This window comes from Lepidothrix coronata, unplaced genomic scaffold (assembly GCF_001604755.1).
Source record: "Lepidothrix coronata isolate B3197 unplaced genomic scaffold, Lepidothrix_coronata-1.0 Scaffold51, whole genome shotgun sequence".
In the NCBI taxonomy this organism is placed as follows: domain Eukaryota; kingdom Metazoa; phylum Chordata; class Aves; order Passeriformes; family Pipridae; genus Lepidothrix; species Lepidothrix coronata.
In genome coordinates this window covers 5,114,889-5,137,417 of record NW_016690231.1, presented here as the reverse complement: position 1 = coordinate 5,137,417, position 22,529 = coordinate 5,114,889, and the positions used below count along the sequence as shown (strand labels likewise).

The 22,529-nt window shown below is 54.1% G+C and overlaps 1 protein-coding gene across 13 annotated transcripts in view; it reads right to left on the bottom strand.

Annotated features, from left to right (window-relative positions):
* NCOR2 (nuclear receptor corepressor 2) overlaps nucleotides 1-22,529 on the bottom strand; it is a 238,780-nt gene that overhangs the window by 13,817 nt on the left and 202,434 nt on the right. For all 13 annotated transcript variants that reach the window (XM_017815531.1, XM_017815532.1, XM_017815538.1 and 10 more), the window contains 17 exons: nucleotides 20,986-21,106; nucleotides 19,802-20,030; nucleotides 14,994-15,149; nucleotides 14,389-14,528; nucleotides 14,205-14,310; nucleotides 13,406-13,510; nucleotides 12,742-12,845; nucleotides 10,197-10,347; nucleotides 6,504-6,656; nucleotides 6,037-6,123; nucleotides 5,309-5,586; nucleotides 3,752-4,115; nucleotides 1,987-2,214; nucleotides 1,627-1,872; nucleotides 1,335-1,484; nucleotides 762-902; nucleotides 490-652 (listed from right to left, as the gene is read on the bottom strand). In XM_017815531.1, coding sequence (XP_017671020.1) covers nucleotides 490-652; nucleotides 762-902; nucleotides 1,335-1,484; nucleotides 1,627-1,872; nucleotides 1,987-2,214; nucleotides 3,752-4,115; nucleotides 5,309-5,586; nucleotides 6,037-6,123; nucleotides 6,504-6,656; nucleotides 10,197-10,347; nucleotides 12,742-12,845; nucleotides 13,406-13,510; nucleotides 14,205-14,310; nucleotides 14,389-14,528; nucleotides 14,994-15,149; nucleotides 19,802-20,030; nucleotides 20,986-21,106 — 2,922 coding nt within the window. The remainder of the gene's footprint in view (nucleotides 1-489; nucleotides 653-761; nucleotides 903-1,334; nucleotides 1,485-1,626; nucleotides 1,873-1,986; nucleotides 2,215-3,751; nucleotides 4,116-5,308; nucleotides 5,587-6,036; nucleotides 6,124-6,503; nucleotides 6,657-10,196; nucleotides 10,348-12,741; nucleotides 12,846-13,405; nucleotides 13,511-14,204; nucleotides 14,311-14,388; nucleotides 14,529-14,993; nucleotides 15,150-19,801; nucleotides 20,031-20,985; nucleotides 21,107-22,529) is intronic.

Sequence of the window (22,529 nt, the reverse complement as noted above, 5' to 3'; positions counted from 1 at the left end):
GCACATGAGAAAAGGAATGCTGTTACCAGAGCCTCAGTGTCCAGCCTTGCCTGGCCAAGCTTTTTCCGGGGCTCCCGAGTGTAGGGTTGGCCTGTGCTGAGGCCAGCGAGGAGGGCTTGGATGGAGCCTCCACCATAGTAACTGGCCACAGGGTTATTGGGCCTGGATGACTGGAGAGCATAAAATCCATGGACAGGTCCCAGAGACCTTCATAACTCCACCACCAGGCAACCTTCAGCAAGAGGAGCAATACCTGTATTTGGGCACAGGTACGCTCCTGGTTTCTTTCCTGGCAGCAGGAAAAGTCACTAAAGAAAGCAAAGGAATTGGGCACCAAAACCTGCCTCTCCCCATCACAACTTCCCTGGAAGTCCCACTCCTGTTCCCACTGAGACTGAAGGCCAAAACAGCCCTCTCTCCATCCCCATGGCTCGTTACAATTAATTGCCACAGTGGCACAGTGACAGGAGCTGTGGCAGGGGGACGTACCGCAGGACGGAAGGGGTGGGGGTCTCCGAGGAGATGATCTTCATGCTCGTGTTGTGGAGCACACTGGGGCGCTGCTGGATGGTCTCGTGGGTGCGGGGTGAGACGGGAGACTGCTGGTGGCTGTGAGAGTGGGAGGACGAACGGCTGCTGGACTGCTCCGTACCTGGGGGACAACACAAGGAATGGCTTCTTTAGCCCTTCATCCTATAGCCCCACCTACCTCCACCCAGCACAGGCCCCAAGGTGTGGTGCTGGACTCTTGCCTGGCCTACCTGGTCTCCAGATGGGCGCATGCTCCACCGTGGTGGATGCTAGGATGGATTTTTCACGCTCCCTCTCCCGCTCCCGTTCCCGCTCCCGTTCCCGTTCGGACACCGACGATCCCGACTGTTTGGTCATGTGCGTGGGGCCTCCTGAAACCCAACCGAAAGGCAGTGAGATGGCTGCAGACACAGCAATTCTCCCAGGAACGCTGCCTGCTCTTCACATCGCTGTGTCTGCAGAGCAGATAAGGAACAGCTCCATCCAAGGTCACCTGGAGCAGGACAGATGAGGGCAACCAGTGTGACAAAGCCCAGACAAATCATGGAATAGCTGTCCTGGCGCCACCTCTGGAGTATGACCTTCCACAGAGCTGTTTGCCAGCTGCCACTCTGGGGAAGAAGGGGGAAAAGCAGGGAAGCCCCCAACAAGCAGGGAGGGAGGGAGTCAGTGGACTGGTCACTGAGTGAGAATTAATTTGGGGTCTCCCCATCTGCCCTGGCACACTTAGCCCATGGCCCTGGATTGATTAAGAGTGTCCTGCTCAACCATTCTCCTCTGGGAAAAGCAACCTTCAGTGTTACCTGGGGAGAGTGGGGAGCTGCTGTGCCGACTACCAAAGGTCTGGGGGGGCCCAGGGATGTAGGTGATGCGGTCCATGGTCGGGGCAGAGGTGCCAGGGGTAGGGGGCACGAGGACAGGCAGGTGTGGCACTTGGGACAGGTCGATGATGCCTGGAAAGAGAAGTGAGAGGACCGTCAGGACAATGCCGAGCTGCGGCAGCTTGGCCATGCTGGAGCTGTCAGTCCCGGCCTGACCGACCCTCCTCCTCCCAAACTTCCCCCAAGCCCCTGGACAGTGCCGTGCCGGGAGCACCTGCTGCATAGTTGAGGGCGAGGGAGGGCTCCCGGGGCGACAGGCCGCGCAGCATGTCCGCCCGCTGCGCCATGGCCGTGGCCGCGGCGTTGTGGTGCATCTGCTGGGACGTGATGTAGTCGTTGATGATGGTCTGTCGGTTCTCCATGGCTGCCGTGTCCGGGTAGCCCCGGATGAGGTACGGGGGGTACAGGTGGGGGTACGTGGGGCTCGGAGCCAGATGCCTCGGCAAGTAGTAAGCAGCAGCTGGGAGAAAAAAGGATGCAGATGTGATGTGGCTTTCCCCAAAGACCTCTGGCTTTCAGAGCATAGCAAGGAAAAAAAACAATCCCAGACAGACTGTGCCCACAACAAAGGTACCTGCTTCCAGTTGGATTCCCCTGGGGATGGCGGCGGGGTCAAAAGGCAGCGGGATGTGTCCTCGGTACAGGTCGACCCCGCTCACACCGCGGAGCAGGTGCTCATACGGGGAAATGGGGTGGTGGTGGTCAGGCACAGGGGCGTGCGGAGACTTGGAGTTGGTGAGCTCTCTCGATGTGGGGGTGATCTTTCTGTCCTGGGATACCGGCTTCCCAGCAGTGATGCTCCCTGCAGTAAGCAGAAGGAAGTGAGTCAGAGACTGAGTGCCGTGGCCAAGTCATGTCCCCGAGGGATGCCTGCGGCCAAGCGTGTCCTCCAGGGACACTCGTAGCTACCCTGAACTCAAGGGAACTTTCCCCTCCCTGCTCCCTGCACTGCCATGCCCTGTTACACCACCAAGATCGAGGCAGGCCAAGTCCCAGTTGCCCTTGAGAGAGAGGCCTTTCCCAAACCATCCCTCTACCCCAGCACATCCATGCTGGGCAGTCTGTGCATTCATCCTGGCCCGCACAAGCAGCCGGTGCTGGACCCTCCTTGCGCTCCTCGGACAGAGGTCACAGCTGCTGGGCAGAGATGGGGACCCTGAAACCCCTGGCAAGGGTGACGAAATATAGTTCAGTGTGTTTTGAGTACTTGTCATTCCCTGGAGCCAAAAACTCCCAGCACACAGAGGGGAGGTTGGATCATGTTAGGGACTTCTCCTGGCTCTCCCAACCTGAGCTGGGCACTGGGGGCACTTCTCATCCAACCTGAGACAAGTGTCACCAGCTCCTGTGTCCAAGCCCGCAGGATGGGGACAGTGGCTGGCACAGTCACCCCAAGCAGTGTGACCAACCCCCTTGCACCAGACTGCACACCAAATGCTGCCTGGGTATTCCTGCTGGCTGGGGAGGCACATCCCAGACTCAGTTTTTGGCAAACTGTGTGTCTTGTGTTGCACACTCCCACATCACAAGACTCTTGGATTAGGACATGGATTTGCGGGTGGGAGATGCAAAAGGCTCTGAAGCAGTTACCCATAGCCAGCAGGCTTGTTTGGGCAAGGTGTATTAGGGACTGGCTTCTGCACTGATCCCCACAAATGTGCCATGAAGTAAGAGAGTTGTTTGTGCTCTGGATCTGAATGTGTCTTACCAGACCACTGAGCCCAGCCCAGACATGTGCCTGCTCCTGGGGAGCCCAGGTCTGACTCTGGGAGCAGGAGATGACCGATGCCAGGGCGCACAGATGGGCAGGGGAGATGTCAGAGCATAAAGACCATCCCACTGCCTGGACCCACTGACTCAGAAGGGATTAGATGTTCCTGGAGGTGAGGCACTCAGGTGCCCAAGAGATGGATGAGATGGGCAAACACATATCAGGCTGGTGAGAACTGTGAAGATCCCCCACCCAGTACCCCAAGCACTGCTTTCCTGCCCACCTGTGGAAAACAGAGTGCCGTGGGCCAATGCTGGGACAGGGAAGACGCTTTTGAAATACCAAAGGCTTCACCAGCCACAGCTCAAGTCTCCCTTTGGTTACCCTGGTGCAGGTGAGGTGCCCTCACTTCAACCATGTGAGCACCTCCAGGAAGGGTGCTGAGCCCCAGCTGTGCCTGGCAGCCACCCCAGTGCTGTGAGTCAGTTGTAGGTGCGGGGAAGAACGGGTTCAACAGGGACCTGCTGGGAACAGCTCGGGCAGGTGGGGTCAGCAGCCGCCTCCTGCGCACCTCCCCTGCTCGGCTGCTACGAGCAGGGGAGCATCAAATAAAAGGTTTGCCAAGTACCTTCGTGCTGCCGTGGCGTGGACTCCCGTGTGGAGACCGGAGACCCTCTGTGCAAGTGGCTGCTGAAGGCGGTGCTGTGCCCTGCCTGGTGGTCCTCATAGCCGAGGGCACTTTGGTGGGCCTTGCTCGGCTCTGGTACAATCACAGGAGCCCCTCTGGCAATGGAGCCACCCGAGTTTGTCACTGGGCTTGGCCTGTTTTTCAGGCTCTCTTCATAAGCTCTCTCCAGATTCCTCGGGTCTTGGATGACGTCCAGTGAGTGCACAGAGTGAAAAGTCCTGCCAGGACTGCCGATGATGGACCGCACGTCATGCTTTTTGGTACTTGAGGAAGAAGAGCTGCTGTCATACTTCAGTGGGGTACCCTGGGGACAGGAGGCAGAGGAGACATCAAAGAGGCATAGAGCAGAAGGGGATGCAGCGATCGCATCCCACCGAGTTTCAAGGAGACTCCTGAGTCCTCATTCAGTGGGTCAATACATCAATAAAGCTTCCTTGGGCAAACAGCAACAGCCATCAGAAGAGCACAGAACCACTCGGCACGGCACGGGGCAGGGTGGAGTGCCCATCTTGCATGTCTTGTTGTGCTCCAACAAGATGATGATGAGTCACTGCTGAAGGCTGGCTGTGCCCATCACGCCTCTCTCCTACACACACAGTGAAATGAGGTAGGACTACAAGGTGCCATGGGAACCCTGCAAATATTTGGAGCCCAACAGGAGATAGTTTCATCCTAACTACTGGCCCTGCTGGGTTGCCACTTGCCCATAAAGGGAGGAGACCAAGTTTATTTGCACCCTGAGTTACAACTGCCAAGGGCACGGAGTTGACTTTGGCCTTGAAAAGAGAGGTAAATGTGTCCCTTTCCATTTACACGTGTAGATGGAGCATTGTTTTCTTAATGTGCAAGGGGGTTCCCTGGGTTTTGTGTTTATCCACTAGGAAGGATCATAGGATGGCTTGGATTGGAAAGTGCAGTGGGTTTCTGTGGCTGGGTTTTTGGTAGCGAGGGGGGGCTACAGGAGTGGCTTCCCCTGTTCTGTGGAGCCAATGCCAGCCGGCTCCAGGACGGACTTCCTGCCACTGGCCAAGGCTGAGCCAACTAGAAGTAATAGTAATGCCTCTGTGATAACATATTTAAGAACAAAAGATTGTTTTGCAGAAGAATTCCAGCCAGGGAAGAGCCGAGTGAGAACATGGGAGCTTTGAGTCTTGTTTTGCCCGTGAAGGTAATCAGTCACTGACCTCTCCCAGCTCTTATCTCTACTTATGAATTCTTAGCTGGTTTTTTTCTCTCTCCTCTGTCCAGTTGCAAAGGGAGGGTGAGAGAGCAGCTTTAGTGGGTACCTGGTATCTGGCCAGAGTCAACCTACTACAAAAGGATCCTGTCAAAGATGGGGCAGGACAACCTGTACTCAAGCAGAGCCTTGAGTCTGACCAGCGATGCACCCCCAAGCTGTCTCTGCTCTCCTTTTACCTTGGGAATGGTCCCCAGGATCTGTGCAAAGACAGCAGCCTGAGTAGGGCTGATCACATCTGCTGTTCATCCCACACTCACCTGCGTGATGGAACCTTCCTTAAGAGGTCTCGTCAGAGAGATGTCCGGTGTCCGCCTCAGCTCCTCACGGGGAATCTCATGGATTGATCTTCCTGCTTCTTTCACCGTGGCTACCAAGTCTTCATGGGCTGATTTCATTTTCAGAGGAGTAAGGCCCTCGTGAGATCTGACCTTGTAGGCATCAGATAAGTCCCTCGGTGGAGTGTTTTCCCTCTTGAGCTGTTTGGCTTCTCTTCTGAGGTAGTCCTCATGGGCCTCCACATAGGACCGAGGTATTCCTGCAACCCCCAAGCACATGATGGATGCAGAGGGAGATTCCCTGGCCAGACACTGGACTCCCACTCTCCATGCAGATGCTCACTTCAAGGGGGTCTCTAGTTAACACATGTAACTCAGGGACTAGTACCCAACTAAGCACACAGAGCAGCTGGACCACCTCATCATCTCCCACCACTTTCTGGACCCATTTCACACTGATTTCAATCTGTTCCATGTGAATCACTGACAATTTTGTCCCTGACTTGGGCAGAGTTTAGGTTGGTGGAAACTGAGCAAGACTAAAAATCTCTCTGAGCACATAGCAGGGGGCTGCAAAAATTTGCAGCTGGACCTTGATGTGTCCATCCTTGTTTCCTCCTGTCCTACCCTGACAAAAAGAACAAGGGGCCATCCATGGAGATGCTTCCCCATGTTACCTCTGTCCGTGCCCTTCTGCTTGCAGGTTTTACCTTGTGTAATCGAGCCCCTCATGTGATGCTGCTCCTTCAGGTTATGGGGACTGTGTCGGTCTGGAGGGATCGCTCGACCCATGAGACCTAGAACAGATCCAAGAGGGAAAGTTGGGTTGTGACACAGGAGTTAATTTACAATGAATACACGACAGTGTTACCAGGGATTCTTGGGACAAGAAAAAACATAATTTCTAAATTACTTATTTCTCTTTTTTTTTTAAAATGTGCTTATTTTTAACCTATTCCTGGAACTGGTCTGCCAGGATAGAAACCAAAGGGAAATGGGCCAGTCTGTGCCCCTTGTCTTCCCATGCTGGTTGGATGCTGTTGGGATGTGCTGCACGATACCAGCTAACCACTGCCAAAACACTGGCACAAGAAGGTGCATCATGTAGACAAGAGACAAGATGGGGTTTCCACGGGTCACTAACAAAACACAAGTGAAAGGTTTCACCCAGACCCACCTTCAATGCTGGCAGATAAGGTATCACGGGCTGATAAGCCCCGGCTGATCCTCCCCTCCATCATATCATAGGTCCGCTTAGTTCCTGTGGTCTCATGGGAAGCTCCCGAGCTCCTGCTGTCTTCTTTGGGACACTGAGAAGCAGCAACTCCACCTGGTGAAGGGAACATCAAGAGGCACCATCATGAGCATGGAAAGTCAGCATGGGCCAAGGGAGGGTGTTTACTGCTGTTTGTGTGCGTTGCTGAGAGGTCAGATCCCACCCCAGCATCAGCCACCGCTCCGCAGTGCCAGAAATATTGCATGGAGTTGGCTTCCAGGAAATTCAGTTGGTGTTTTCTCCCCTCCCTGCCTGCCTCAGACTCCAGATCTGTGCCTCCAGCTTGGGTAGGAGCATCCACCCTGACATATCCCACTCCCTCCTTCCCTTTCCAGTGGGGCCATCACGTAGGCAGTGGGACAGCCTGGAGCCAGTGTGGCATAGGCGGGACCAGCTGCAGTTCCCCTGAACTTGGCCCTCTGGGTCTGGGGAGTTTTGGTTTTTTTCCCCTGTTTGTTTTGATTTTTGCTAGACACCTACTGTTTGGGATCTTGGCCAGCCTTAACATTTGCCGAGACACTCCCTGGGTGAGAAAATCAGGGAAAATGGCAGAGAGGAAAAGCTGAGAATGATTACTTTGAAACAGTGGTAAGGACACATAAGAACTGGGAGAGATGGTGGAAGGTCCCATGCGGGACTGATGGAGCAAGTGCTACTGTGAGGAGAGACCACTTACTATCCCCTCATCTGAACCTGGAGCAGGTTCCCTGCAAACAAACAGTGGACATCTGTCCTGAGCTACAGCCCCGTCACAAGCACAGTCCTGCCCGTGCCAGGCAGCATCCCACCCACCCCAGGCAATGGGCACCCATCATGTGCAGTGAGCTGTGAATTCAGCAGCTTCTGATCCAGCTGAATGCCTCGTGTTTATGTAATGAGCTCCGAATGGGATGTCAGCTTGGAGAGACAAATGCCTCTGCCCATTGTCCCTGGCCAGGCCACCCCTGCCAATGATCTCCAGTGCCCTGACCCTTCTCTTTGTAGGCAGAGAAGGTGGTTGTACAATTAGGGAAAACGGAGAAGTTAAAAACATTCATTCCATTGTGGACAATCAGGAACAAAACTCCTCCTCAGCAAAACCAGTAATTAATAAAATGGGATTATTACAACTTCACACCCACTGTTGGTTTCCGCAATCAGCACCCACTCAATCCACGAAGTGTTTGGGGCTGTGTGTGGGGAAACAAGGGGGTCCGTGCCTGAGCCTTCGCTTCAGCTCCATTTGACAGGAGAAATCCGGGGGTGACATTCAGAATCAGCCAAGCACCGTGTGGCAGACGCGGGCGATGTGCCCGCACCCTGTCATCAAGGCACATCTGTTGCCACCAGCCCTTCTGCAGGAGGGGACGTGCTCCCAGGCACCCTTTGTACCACCGGGAAGCAGGGGGAGGGCGTGAGAGAGAAGAGAGACTAAACAGAAAGAAAACCACTCCAAACCCACGTCCCTCGCCTTCAGCAGCCATCAGCAATCATATGCAGGATGAGAATAACCAATCTAGCACAATTCAGCTCACACATGCTACAGGATCTCGTCTCATTACAGCTCTTTTATTTTAAGCACCCTCATGACACTAAAGAATTTGCAATTTTTTTCCTGCTTGCCAAAATTCATAATCACGAACGGTTTCAGTTTTCTTATTTAATTTTTTTTTAACTCTTCTGCTCCTGGCTGCACAGCCCTGCCAGGCTGTACGGGGGAGAAAGGAGAGAGGCAGGGCTGGCAAGGCTGCAGCAGCACACGGGATCACTTGGGATGTGATAAACGCTATCAAGCATGTAAAAGGCTGCTGGGGAAAGGAAGGAATTAATTCCTCATCTGTGTCCATGGGGGGTAGGATGAGAGGTGACAGGCACAGGCTGCAGCCAAGGAGACTCGGGCTGACATGAACAGTGGGAAAGAGTTTGGTCTGCAGCTCTCCTTCACTGCCTGGAGCAGGATCCCAGATTTGGGCATGGGCAGCCCTCCCTGCCAGGAGCCCTCCCCATCTCTTCCTGATGGCACCATTTCTGAGATCAGCCTCGTTCGACCCCCAGCCTGGGCAGAGGAGATTAAAATAGCTTCTTGCACAAACAAGTCCTGAAACGCTTCCTGCGTCCTCCCCAGTCCAAGCCCTGCCAACTGTCCCAAAGGGCACCCAGTGCTCCACAGTGACACTTCTTATCTGGGCTAGAGTTGACAGTGGATATGGAGAGGCATGGGATGAGCCAGTTTCCACGTGGCAGGCGAGAGGCATGGCACAAAGCCCTGTCCTGAAAGGTCCTGCGGTCTCAGGGAATGCACAGAGGTAACATCAGCTGGAGCTTGTGAGTTGTCCCCCATGGCCTGACCTGAACCCTCTGCCTCTGGCCCTGGATGAAACAACCAACCGTGATGAAACCAGCTGCTGGCACTTGTGGGCAAGAGGAAAGGGACTTCTTCAGGACACGCTCTGCCTGCAGGACTGACTGCAGCGCCCCAGGGAGGGGTGCTCTGCCCCAGGGAGGCAGGGGGTTCAGGTAGCACAGCAGCTGGCCAGAGACACCTGCTGAGGTGGCTGATGTTGGAATCTGCTTCTTAGCCATCTCCCAAACTCAACTGAGAAGAGAAGTGACACATGAGGATGGCTGTCCCCATGCACACCAGAGCACATGCCAGTATTTTACCCCAGGAGGATGCGGGGCTGCAGAGTCTAACTCAGCTCTTCCTTAGCCCAGCTGTGGGGTAGGAGGAGCCTGGCTCCACAACAAGAGATGCCTGACCCAGCACACAGGGAAAGGAGAGAACTAAGGCGTTGCTTCCAGCCTCACTGCAGAGGAACATCTGCCCATCTCCAACGGGAGGCACCAGGATGCAGAGAGCAGCTCTGATGGCCAGTGATGCACTGGGCTGAGCAGGCGCAGAGGAGGCAGGAGCAGCTGGTGACCACCTGCTGGTACCACTAACACAGCGAGGCACCGCCAGCATTTACTGAGGAAGCACCTTACTGTGCCAGAGGGTGAGGCAAAGGGCCAACACATCCCCAGACAGACTCCTTGTGGGATGCAGGAATGGCTTCACGCCCCTCAACAGCTCTAGCAAAACTCACTAGATACTGAGGCACAGTGCTGCTGGACCCAGGAGGATTCCTTGCAAGGCAGCCCCATGCTGGAAAAGCTACACAGCACCCAAGACACTGCAGGTGAGAATCTGATGTCCAAACAAACCTTTATACCAAACTACTTGATTTGCCTCCACCTTGCAGGTTCTTGAGTCTGCCTTGGCCCAAGAGTTTGGGGATGCTCTTGTGACGCTTTTGATCAGTCCCCTTCCTGCACAGGGTGCTTGGGATGAAGGCAATACCTCCCCATCTGGTTCTCTCCTCTCCCCTGCTTCCAAAACCAACCAAAACCATTGCAATCCTGCCTGCCAGCAAGCTGTCTCTAAGGCAAGATAATCACACAGGAGAGAGGCATAGAGAGCAGCAGGGTGGGAAGGGAGAGAATTGACGCTGGAAGCAAGACATGAGGCTGGCCCATTGCACTTTGTCAGCCTTTCCTCAAATGGCTCCTAACTCCCAGCCAGGGTGGCACAAACCCCTGGCACCTGCCCTAAAAAGGCAGAGAGTTAGGACTTACCCTCGTAGGACAGCACGTGGCCTTTCTTCCCTTCGTAGATGACATGTCCTTTGGGCACGGCATCCTCCCTTGCCTTCTCTGCTCTGCTGGGGCTGTCTTCTCCGATTATCCTGGTAATGGTTCCTTTGTACAGCACTTCTGCCGGGGTGCCCTTGGAAAGCCACCAAGATCCATATTTAACAGTGTCACAAGCAATTAAGCAAGCGCGCGCGCAGGGACAGGCTGTTCCCCATGGGAGGCTGAGCGGAGGGAGCGCACCCGGCCTCCGCTTCCTGGCGCAGCCAACAGCGAGGGACTTGCAGCTTAATTATTGATGAGGATGATAACGAGGAGCGGTAAAAAGGTACGTGATCTGTGCGAGGCTGCTGGGAAGAGGCGGGGGATGAGGACAAGCACAGACCTCCAGAACAGCAACTCTCTCACCCTGCGTGTTTCAGAGTAAGCTACCTGGCTTGCTTCTCCTCTCAAGGTTTGGTTGCCCTCCTGGTGACACCATGGTGACAGCAGGGACTACTCGAGTGTTAGCTTTTCCCCTTCAGCCTATTTTCCCAGCCTGGCACAGGAGCCACGGAGAAGTCCTGCCCACCCAGGCAGATCTGCTGGCAGCAGCGTGACCTTCAGCGAGCTGCCTGTGTGCGGGAGCTGGCGGCTGGCAGCGTGCCCGGGAGAGATGGCAGCAACGAAATCGGTCCCGGAGCAGGTCGGGGAGCGAAGGCTGCCTTAGCTCTCCAACAGGAATAGCATTGGGCTTCTCACACAAACTGGTGTGAAAAAACCCTCTCCTTCCCCCAGGCACACACAGACATAGCTCACAGCCACCTGCCCCCGGAATCCCCTTCAAAACACACAGAACTGGATGTCCTCGAAGAGTCGCTGGTGATTAACACCCCTCTGCCATTGTAACCTGTTGGTGCCAACTGGGAACAGCCACCATGGGCTGATGGTTCCCCTCCCCATCTCTGGAAAGGCACAGCAATGCCGTCAGAGTGAAGCTCTTGACTGACACCTGCCTACTCTGATCATTTAACCCCTGCAACCCCCAGGACTGATGCATGCCTCAGGGGATATGATGCCGCAGGCAGCTTTGCTGGTGCTTGCAGGTTGTGCCATGCAGGCTATTTCCCCACCCCTGCTTGGGGATGCCCCTGCTCTGTGCCAAACCCTCAGAGTCTCCAAAACCCTGCTGCAGTTGCCGGGATGTGGCAGCACGCAGGTTCAGTGCTCTGGTCATTCACCCTCTCGGTGCACCCGGGAATGGCCCTCCCAGCCCCAGGTAAGTCACCTCCCTCCCGCGGATGCTCCGAGGGGACGTGAAAGCAAGTGATGACAGATGGCTTCAGAGCAGAGAGCATATATGCAAGATCTGCCTCCTGTGAACTGGATGACTAATCTAAGATCAAATATCAGCTCTGGTACTGGGAGCTGCTGCCGGAACAGGGGGCTCCTTCTCCCCATAACGGGAGCAGAGGGATGCAGGCTGCTGAGCCAGCAGGAGAGGCAGGCAATGCCCTGGGTCTGGGCTTGGTACCTTAATCCCAAGCCAAACAAAGGAATCTATTAGCTGGACTCATTAGCTTAATGCAAAACAGTGTCTTAACAAACTCTGCCAATTTCCTGAATTGGCATGTGGTGCTCAAGGCCCTTGACACCCACCATTGCTGCCCAGAGCTGCTGCAGGAGCATCTGAGAGTGGAGCAAGTGTTTGCTCTGGTGGGTTATTTACAGCCCCCAAGCACCCGCTCCTGGCACCTGTTGGACACAGGGCACCAGTCAAGCTAAGCCTTTGCTCTGGGCCAGGATTCAGGATCAGGTCTCCAGGGCCAAAGAGAACATGGTCGCTCCCCTTGAAGGAGGCAGGCAAAAATCTAAGCCTGAGTGGCTTTAAATATCTGAATGATGGCCAGATAAAATCCCCATGGGAAGCAGATTTTTTTTTTTTTTAATGCTCTCTGCTCTGTTACCAGATGAGCAATAACTCACACTGCAAGGAACTATCGCCCGCTTGCCAGCTGCTCTTCTGAAGATGGATGGTGGAGATTAAGGCCAAAGTATCTTCCTGCTGAAGAGCCTCTGGGCAGGACCCCCAGTGCAGCACGCTCAGTGCTGGCAGGAGTCCTCGCTACCTTATGTGCCCCTCACAGCCTCCTCCACCGGGCCTGGGCCCTCCACCCATCTCCTCCTTTGCTCCGCTCCACTTTCTTGCCCTGGCAAGATGATTTTCCCAGATCCACTTAAAGCTGCTTTTGCCTCTGTTCTTGACAGCTACGTAAACCAAAGCAGGGTTTAAACGTGCTGTAAGGCTGCATTGCTGCTTGTCAGGCTCTGCTCTTCTGCAGTCTCAGCTCACGGGACATGGCTCATGCCATCCCGAGCAGAGGCTGCTTCCAGACCTCTCTGAGGGGCTCGATGGGGTGGAGCATCACAGACCTGCTGCACAGCCCTGTGCCCCACACTCAATGCACCCTGCAAACCCGTGGTCCCTTCGTCCACAAGCTGCAGCCACCAACACCCAGGAAGCAAAACCTACTGGAAACAAGGAACCTACATGTGTGATGGACCCTCGGTAGGTGATGGGCGACTCCGGAGGGGGTCTGGATGTGGGTGTTCCCTTGGTGATGCTCCCTCCAGAGGCAGAGCTGAGGGAAGCACCTGTAGGACACAAAGCCAGTGAGCTTGGGGCTGCATTTGCTGTTCATCACAAAACCCATGGGGCTGAGACTACTAAGTGCAGGATTTGAGCCTACCACACTCAGGCTCCTGACTGCCTTACTGGGGGATGCTTCACAAACCAGAATTTGCACCAAAAAGCAACACCTTGGCATTTATTTTTTTTACCTGGCTAATGGGGAAAGAAACCCAAGAGAGAGTTGTATTTAAAGAAAATGTGGTCCCTGCCCAGCTGCAGCAGCAACAGTAAAGAGCATGAAAACACCAATTAATGGAATTTAAACAGGTCTTGCTTTGTCTTACATAACAGATTTTCAGGTGGCCCTTGAACGCAAAACCTTCACCAGAATCAAGACCTGAGGCCCTGATTTGGGGATACAGAGAAAAGGGGCGAAGAGACCCCTTGGGCTGGGCTCAGTCCAAGGAATCAAACCCAAGATAACCAGGCAGCTGCAGCCAGCGTAGCATTCACCAGGCTTGGCAGTGCCAGCATCCCTCCCCTTCCACAGCCGGGACACACGCCTCCCACTCTGGGTCCTCACCCCGCAGGATGGAGCCCTCCTGGGACGGCTGTAGAACCAGACTTTCTGGCTGGCTGGCCTGGCTTCTAGGAGAAAGTTGTTCCTGCTTTACTCCAGGAAAAGGCACTGGAAAACATTAACCACATATCAGCATAGCTGCAGGACAAGGGGCTGCAGCCCTTGGCTGGTCGAGGCTTTTATTCCTGTCCATCCCAAGTTGGCACCTTCTCAGCACCTTTGCTATCCCCCGCTCTTTGGGATGGACTTCCCAGGGTGGTGAACACACAACTGGCAGCAAGCAAAGACAGATCTTTAGCACTGGCAAAGGCACTGCCCACACTGGGACTGGAGCTGACATTGAAAACCTTCTGCTGGTTTATAACAGGACTTACACACAGTAGGAAACGGAGCCCATATCCCTACTCCCCAGGCTTCATCCCTCACCCATCCCCTCCTGCTGTTAAGAAAAGCTTCCAAATCTGCAGACTAAACACTTTCTTTGTTCACTTCAGGCCATTTACTCTTTATCCTACCAGCCTGGGGAGCAACAATATATTTCCTTCCTTCGATCACAGTATTAGCCGGAGGGTATTTATAGGCTGGGATGCATCCCTGACCGAGTTGCTGCTTTCCTATACTGCACAAATTTAGCTCCCTGTGTCTCTGCTCTCCTGACGGACTAATCCTTTCATCCTCTTAGCAGTCCTCTCTGTGCTCCCTTGCTATGTCCTGTGCTCCTCCCTTATCCTATGCTGCCAGCAAGCTCACTCTCTGCTGCTTTCAGGGCACGTGAGAAACAACTCGCTTCCCAGTTCCTTACCCAGTTTCTTGGGATCCATGGTCAGTGGCAGGCCCATGGTGATGGAGCCGACAGGGACCTTGGCATGCTCAGAGCTGTAGGGTGTGTGGAGCTGGATGGGCATTCCCTGTGGGGCAAGAGGAGAGGTCAGGAGCGACTGCTGGTCCTTGCGAGGTGTCTCCACCGCTCACACCCAATACCCTACCTGGGAAATGGATCCGACAGGTCTCTCCAGCACAGAGGGGTGCTTGGTGGAGGAGATGAGGGGGGGTGGGTTGGAGATGCTGGCCAGTCTCTGCAGCCCTGAGCGAGAGCTCTCATGCAGGTTTAGTGGGATGGGGTGTCCTGTGAGGAAAACACAAACATTAGCGGGACTGAGGGCAGGCAGAGGGGCTGCAGCTATCAGAGAGGAAAGGGGCACGGGAGAGAGCAGGGGCTGGATGCAGTGAACTGGCCAGCTATGAGCCTGCACGAGGCTCCAAGTCACATGATCATTTTGGAAAGGACTGGAATAGTTTAAATTACTGCCTTGTCCCCTCTGCAGTCAGAGGATGTGTTGTGCCCGACTTGTCTGCCCTCCAGTTGGAGAGGGACAGTGCAGCGAAGGATAAAATCTGCCTGACTGCACTCACACTGCTCTGTGACAAACCACATCCCTAAACTTGCCCCAGCCAGAGCTGGGAGACCCATGTGATCACCCATGAACCTTCAAGAACCTGACCTGTGGTACTAGCTGCAATCACAGTCTGTGCTCAGCCTCAGGTCAGGCAGAGGAGGACACATACCACACAGCCAGTGGGTTCTACTTGCCTGGTGGGTTGTACTGGAACAAGTGGGGCTCTGCCTGGGGAGAAGTTTTGATCACATCCCGGGGGTAGGACAGGACAGGGGGCCAGCACGAGGCAGCCATTGACTCTGCACTCAGCTTCTGAGCCTCTGCGATGGAGGAGAAATGCACGGACTTTTCTGCAAGGGACACAGAAAGAAACCAGCTTGGTCAGCAGCCCCCATGGGTGAGTGGTCTCTGCGAGCATGGAAGGGAAGACAGAGCCAGCTCCAAGCAAAGGAAGTGGCTTCAGTTCTGTCCGACCTGGCCATGAGGTGAGGGCTGAATTCCCCAAACAAGCTAAAAGGAAAAAGCTCAGTATTACCACCTGGATTTGACAGCATTTATTTTACTCAGATGTTTAAAGTGCAGCTGTGAGGATGGACATCTGTGCTGGTGACTCTGCTGGTGCTCACTGCCAGCAGGGCCCTCCATTGACCTGGTGCCATCCCACCTCACCAAGGAGAGATGGCATTTGCAGCTGGTTGCTGAGGGAATCCAGCTCCTTGTCAGGGCTTGGCCATCCATGAATCGCTCCTGGGCAGCTCCTGCCTGTGCCCACAGCTCCACAGTGGCCACCATGGCATGGTGGGGAGATTAACGATGATCCTACCAAATCCTCCACTGAGTTTAATGCCAAGAGGCATCAATGTCAGCGTCTCTTTGGTGCACGAGGGACACCCAGAGGGCACCAGCTCTCTGGTGACAACATGGTCTGTGGTGTGCAGTGGAGCACAGGATGCCTGCAGAGCTCCAGGCCACTGCCAGGGACTACTGCATACCAGTACACCAGGAACAAGCTCATCCCCACATCACACCTCGATGTGAAAGCTCAGCTGCTCCTAAAGGATGGCTGCTGGCTACAAATCATTTGCAAGCTGTGGGAAGTGTCCAGAAATAGTGGCATCAGCTTCTTGGACAGGAAGGGGATAACATGCTGATGTTCTCTGAACACCTGGGACAACCACACTGCCTGAGACTGTCAAAGGCAAACGAAGATGAAGACGGACTCTGTGGGACAACCAAATGAGGGCGGCCTGCTGTGAGGCACAGGGGCTGGGGGCAGGAAAGCTTCCTGAAATCACCTGGCTCAGGGCATCCTGGATGACGTTCTGGGTTCGTCCTGGCTACAAAAAGGCTGATTGGAGGCCAAGAAGAGCTTAATGATGGAGAAACTGTGCTGGGGATGCCCAAACCCTGCTGTGCGCTGAAGGATGGCAGGGAAAAGAGAGGCTTCATCTGCACCAGCTCAATGCCAAGTGCATCCTCACGCTTTGCTAAGCAGACAGATGAGACAGCCTTTTCTGGATGGATTAGAGGCAGGTTTGGTAGGATTTGCTTGTAATCAATAAACACTTAATTTTGCACTGCCCTTCTTCTCCAGATCCACCTGTGTAACGTCCGCATTGACCAGAAATTAGAAACTGTGCAGTAAACAATAGCAATCACAAATGAACCCAGCCTTTAACCATCAATTTTTGATAAAAATAGATGCCTGAATCCTGCTAAGCCTAATAATAGGGCAAGTAGATTATCAGAGGCCCAATTTAATGAAGCTTTACTGCATTATCATTATTAATGCTCAGTGTACTCAGAAGCTGGGAGATTATTCTTGCCCCCTTCGGTGAGAGAAGAAATCCATTCTGGGCACACAGAGATGTGCAGGCGCTCACACCTCCGCAGCCTGCTGGGGCCAGACCTTGGCTGGGGCCTCTTCTCTACCCATGCTGGATCCCAGAGAGGATTCCTTCATCCTGCCAGTATAGGGGAATCCAGACACGTCCTCCACTCTGATTGAGAGTCCCTGGCACGTCCATGCTCTCTGATCTTCCCCCCTTTAGCTCAGCCCCGCTCAGCTCTGCTCGTGCGGGGGCGAACAGCGCTGGGATGTCCCAGCTGAAGATGCTCCCTGACGCCAAGGCACTGTCAGCCAAGGCTACATGCACCCTGGATGGCTCTTGGAGAGCCTCATCCTCCTCCCCTCCCCGCGGGAGCCGTCCCCTCCCCTGCATGCCTCTCCAGCCTGTGAAATGTGGCCAGTTCCTAATTGCCCCCACATTAGAGGGTGGCTATAACTCAGCCAGCTTTTGATAAAATAGCACTTACGCAGGGAAGAGAGAGTTCCTATTACCGTTTATCAAGTCCCTGGAATGGGAGCGAAGGAGTCAGGGTTTATATGATCCGTCATCCAAATTAATGCTCTTGGCTCCCCATCGCCTACAAAGGCCAAATGAAACACAACTAAATCAACACAAAACATACTGCTGGAGTTCAAACCGCCGAGTGATAACCGAAGATATGCCTGACGGCAACTCGGCAATGGCAAAAGGGATCCGTCTGCCTGTCGGTGAGATCCAGGCAGGGCTGCCTGCCTCTGCCCAGCCCCGTGATTAGCAGCTCCTCTTGGAAGGCAGGGAAGGGAGGGCAGTGCTCAGGAAGGTACGGCTGGCTGGCTGCCCTCCAAGCCGATATGGCCCCAGCCAGCGGCTGCGAGGCAGCCAACGCCTCAGCCAGGATGTGTGCAAGACTTGGCTTTGAAGCGAATCCAGAGCAGTGTGAAGGATGTCGATCTCTGGAGCAGTTGCAGGAGTTCAAGCTCTCTTATAGAGCAGGGGAGGAATGGGAGTACCTGCTCTGGTGGAGCTGGCCCCTTGCTGGGAGGTGGCACAGGGCTGCTCTCCCGAAGGCTCTGCAGGCTGTACAGGACTCTCCCCTTTAACTCAAGGCCCAAGTGGCAGCACGATGTCTGCAGTCTGGATGCTTGCCACTTCACTGGGATGCCTTGGAGAACAGGGGAGGGAAGGGATGTACACAGATTTGCCAGGACTATCTGGCTATCTCCCTTCTAACCCCTGACCCACAGCTGGGATGTGTTCCAAGTGGCAGAGACAGCACTGAGTCCATGCTCGCACTGAAATCAGGGCTTTGGGGGAGTTGATTTCTCTCTGAGGTGACTCATCACAAACCTTCTGGTTTTCAAAGGGGAGGTGCATTCCCATCACAAACAGAGAAGACCAGCCTATGACTCCCTGGGGTCCACGTGCATCGCACACCCACCGTGGCACCCAGCACACATGCACAGCCATGCAGGGCTTGGAGAGCACACAGCTGGAGCCCAAGTCCTGCTGAGATGTTTGCAGGGTACAGGGAGGTGTAATTAATTTCATTAACATGGAAGATTCAGAGCACTACAGAGGAGAGAATAAAGTGCCTCATATCATTAGTGCTTTGCAGAGAACAAAGCTACAAAAGATCCACTGGGATAACAGATCCTTGTATTTAATAATGGTGCCAGCAAGTCACAGAATGGCATGATTGACTCCAACACCTAACCCCTGCCTTGTACCTCACACACACAAATCTGCCTCATCTCCTCATCCTCCTGTGGCCAGGAGGAAGCTGGAGCTGCAGCACTGAGACATGAGCAATGCAGAGCTCTGGGCTGGAGTGCTGGCCGTGGCACCCAGTGCACCAGGAAGCTGAGCAGTGCAGCATCAGGTCCGCATAGGATTAGGACACAGGAGGTGCCTGCCACTGAGGGGGAAGAGCTAGAGAGGAACTGTTCCGCCTGGGCAACAAACAGGAACACAGCAGGATCAGATCAACTGGAAATGGAACTTCATGGGTGGCAACACCACGACTTCGGGGAAACTATCTTTCTTTCAAGGTGAGCAGTCACCTTCCTTACTTATATGCAAAACATTCTGAAGATGTGATGCACACATGGTGCTATTTATTATTTGAAAAAAATGCGGACAAGTGGCAGCAACCAACTGTCTCTGAAAGCACACCCTTCTGTCCAGAGGGACATGACAGCTTGAGGAACAACTACCTGGTCCAGGACACACAGAGCAGGCTGCTACAATGCTGGCTGCCAGAGGGTGAACTAGTGCAGTGATTTTCCAGTGAAGATCACCACCCAAGTCCAGTGCAGATCTGCCTCCCCAATACAGTCTTATTCACCTTCCTCTTCCATGCACAAGCAGGTAATTTTTGCAGCTGCACCCACCCCTGTGCAGGATCCAGCACTGGGGGACAATGCACCCACCCAGCCCGACTTCCCTGCTCCTGACTGTGACACTGGTGACAGCATCTCATCCTCCCACACAACTGAGCCACAGGCTGCCTATGAGGGGCAGGGATGCAGACGGTGAACTGGAACAGACTCTGACACTCAGATTAAAAACACATTTAGAGGATGGTCTCATCAGGACTTCCCGTCTCTTCTTAACCTTGATCCCCAGGTGCTCAAGCTAATAATGCTTCAGATGCTCTACGGTGGGAAACTCTGAATTGCTCATTAAGCAGCCAAACCACATCAGAGCTATTCCGGGGAGAAAGCACTGGGAATCTTTACAGGAACCTTTGGACTCCGAGTCACAGTATTAGCATTGATTTTAAATGAAATAATGGTCCCTGCTGTGCATTAAAAGCATTCTTTATAGAAAGCCAGCAAGGTAGAAAAGAGCCATTGTACCCAGAGCCTTGGCATGCCTCCAGGCCCCTCTGCTCTCCAGTGAATGGCAGAGACGCTAATAAAGGCAATCTTCACCTCCTCGGCGCTCCACACTGCCCGGTGTTTGCTGTAGGCTCAATGAGACATGATGTACTGTCTAATGAACACGGGAAATTAGCCATGCCTCTCTCGTCCTGCCTCAAGATGCTATTAAAGAGCTTTCAAGGGTCGACGAAAGCTTTCACCTAAGAGGAGGAAAGCTGCCGGCTGCGTACAGCTGCACACACTGGGCATTTCCGTGCGGATACACACGCACCGACACACACACAGCCCTACCTTCCTTGTCACCAACAGCGGGGCTCCGGCTCTTTCCCCTGGGACTGCTGCTGGGCTGCTGCTGCTCCTTCTCAGGCTGCTGCTGCTGGGGCTTGCTCGGGGGCATGTCCTCACGGGCAGACTCGTGGGCTTTTGTGATCTGCTGCTGGTAGAGAGCCAAGGCGTGGGGAGGTACCTGAGGCTTCACGCTTCCACTCTGCAATATCCCCTCTGAGAAACCTTCGGAAATCTGCAAAGCAGTAAGAATTGGTGACACTTGTCATGTATTGTTGACATCTGTAACAGTCTTGGAGACATCAAAATGTTATGAGAAGCCCCTGTCCCATCCTGGTAAGTCTTTCAGGGCAACAGGGCTTCAAAGCTCACCAGCCACAGGAGATTAAAAAAGCCCATGACAAAGCATGTCAGCCCTGTGCTCGTGATGACACAGGAGAGACTCAGATTTGTTTAAACCTCTAATCTATAGTTACGTGCTCATAGCTTTTCTCAGAAGTTACATTACAGCAGCCACATCTTCAGCTGTAACACGGGAAACTGGAAGAGCACCAGGAATGGGTCCTCTCTGAGCACCCAAACCCCAAGGCAGGGATTTCCTCCCTGCTCACGCTGTGCTGCTGCTCCTCTGGTGCTGACCCTGGAGATAGCAGGATGTGTTTCGTCACAGCCCAAGCCACTGCACCAGGAGGAACCGTCAGCCTTGAAGAGTACACGTTCTTTCAATTCACAACTACTGGGTAGCCAAAAAGAGACCAAGCAAAGCTTCTGGGTGAGGAAGAGCATAAGTACTTCTTAGGTGGTATCCCTCAAGCACATGAGATGAAATGCAGGGCTGGGAAGGTGCACTCTTGCTTTTTAAAGCAATGGGAGGCAGCAGTCATGTGGCAATGAGAAGCTTTTTCTGTCCAGACCTCCCACGACTTTCTGATAAAAGAGCTCAAGAGACATCCAAACGCTGCTGGCAGAGCTGCTCCAGCAGCTGGGAACATGCTCTGCACAGGGAGCACCTTGCCTGCCCGGGGGCTTGCACCACCCAGGCACAGCTCTCCATGGACCAGAGGCCATCCCCAGGGACGAGCACATCCTTGCAACCCTGACGCACACCACAGAGCCCAAAGGAAGAGCACGCATGAGGCACAGGCAGTCACTGTGCTCGCAGTCCCGGCCCTCCCTGGTGGGGTACTCACGATGGGAGGGATGGCAGCAGCTCGCTGCTTCAGCTGCTTCAGGTCCAGCGGCTTCTGCGGCGAGGAGTTGAGCCTGGTGTCGCTGGTGGTGTTGAGCAGGCTGGGCCGGGGGGACAGCAACCTGGAACCAGCAGATGCACGTCAGCAGGGCAATGCCACGGGCACATTCCATTTCCCAGCCCACACCCTGCAACCCTATTTTATGCTGCTGAGCCTAGAGAACATCCTCTGCATGAAAGATGAGTGTGCTGGACCACTGCTTGCTGCTGGGAATCTGAGCTCAAAGTCCCAGAGGACTTCATGCTCAAATGAGACCCTTACATCTGGCTCAGCAGGCTCTCAACCCCTTTCCCTCATCCCCACGCTATTCCTAGCAGATATGCTGTTGTCCGGAATAAACCTGAGGGAGAACCAGAGCCTGGAGCTGGGCATTACAGAGCAGGGTGACCAGTTGGGAGTTCATATGGGCATCATGCTACCCTCTGGAGTTCACATGTGGTGCTCACCCAGAACTGGGGATTGGCCCAAGCTCCTCTTCAAGGACTGTCTTTTATCAAGGTGCTAAAGCCGGGACAAGCCACCACGTGCAGGCAGCTGGGGCGCTCGGGTCACTTGAAAGATGAGAGGCTGGATTTGGATGGGATTTGGTGCTCAGCAGCCCAGCAGCTGTGCAGCCCTGCACTCTCACCACTTGCTCTTCCCCTTGGCTGTTTGAGCTCCCTGGTAGACGCTCAGCCAGCTGTGCAGAGTCCCTGTGTAAACACAGTGGGGATCCCCATGGTGCCACCAAAACGGGGTGGGATGGAGGTGTGCAAAGCCCATGGGTCAAACCATCGGTGTGTCCAGCTCCCAAGCTCATGCTGAGACCCTGGGGACCACATCTCTCCAGGCCATCTCTGCTTTCTCTCTCTCCTGACTTCAATTTGTTGAAGCTAGTTCATACTTTTCAAGCTTTACAGCTTGATTTGTTTATTTTAGCTGTTATTTCAGTGTTCTCTTCAGCCTATAAATTTCAAGGTCATTCCATGCTCACCCTTGGATGAATAAACAAGCGTGGCGGGGCCATGTGTGGGGAATAAACTAATCATGGTGCTGAGACTGCCCCAGCCCTTGCTCTGTGCAGCCTGGCACCAGAGAGGAAGGGGACCAACCTCCACACCGGGCCCAGGGTGCTCTGGTTAGGCACCCAGGGGAGACCAGGCAAGGGCCAGCAAATCTCAGCTTCTCTCTAAATAATCCCAGTGATGTCTGCCTGTGAAGCCACATGGATGTTATAAAGCCATGCTGTGGGGAACACAAGGCTCCTTGAAGGGTGCAATGCCCCAAAGTCTGCTGAAACACACGGCTGGGGACAAGAGCACCCAGCACTTGTCCCTGAGACCTTCACGCCATGCTGAGCTGTGGCACAGCCGCCGCAGCAGCTGCTTTGTGTGCTCGTTGGTGCTTGCAGAGATGCATTTAAGCACTCTTAAAAGTCCCTTAAGCACCCTCAAGATCCTCAGGTTTCCTGAATCCCTCCAGGATCCTGATGCTTAGGAAGCCAA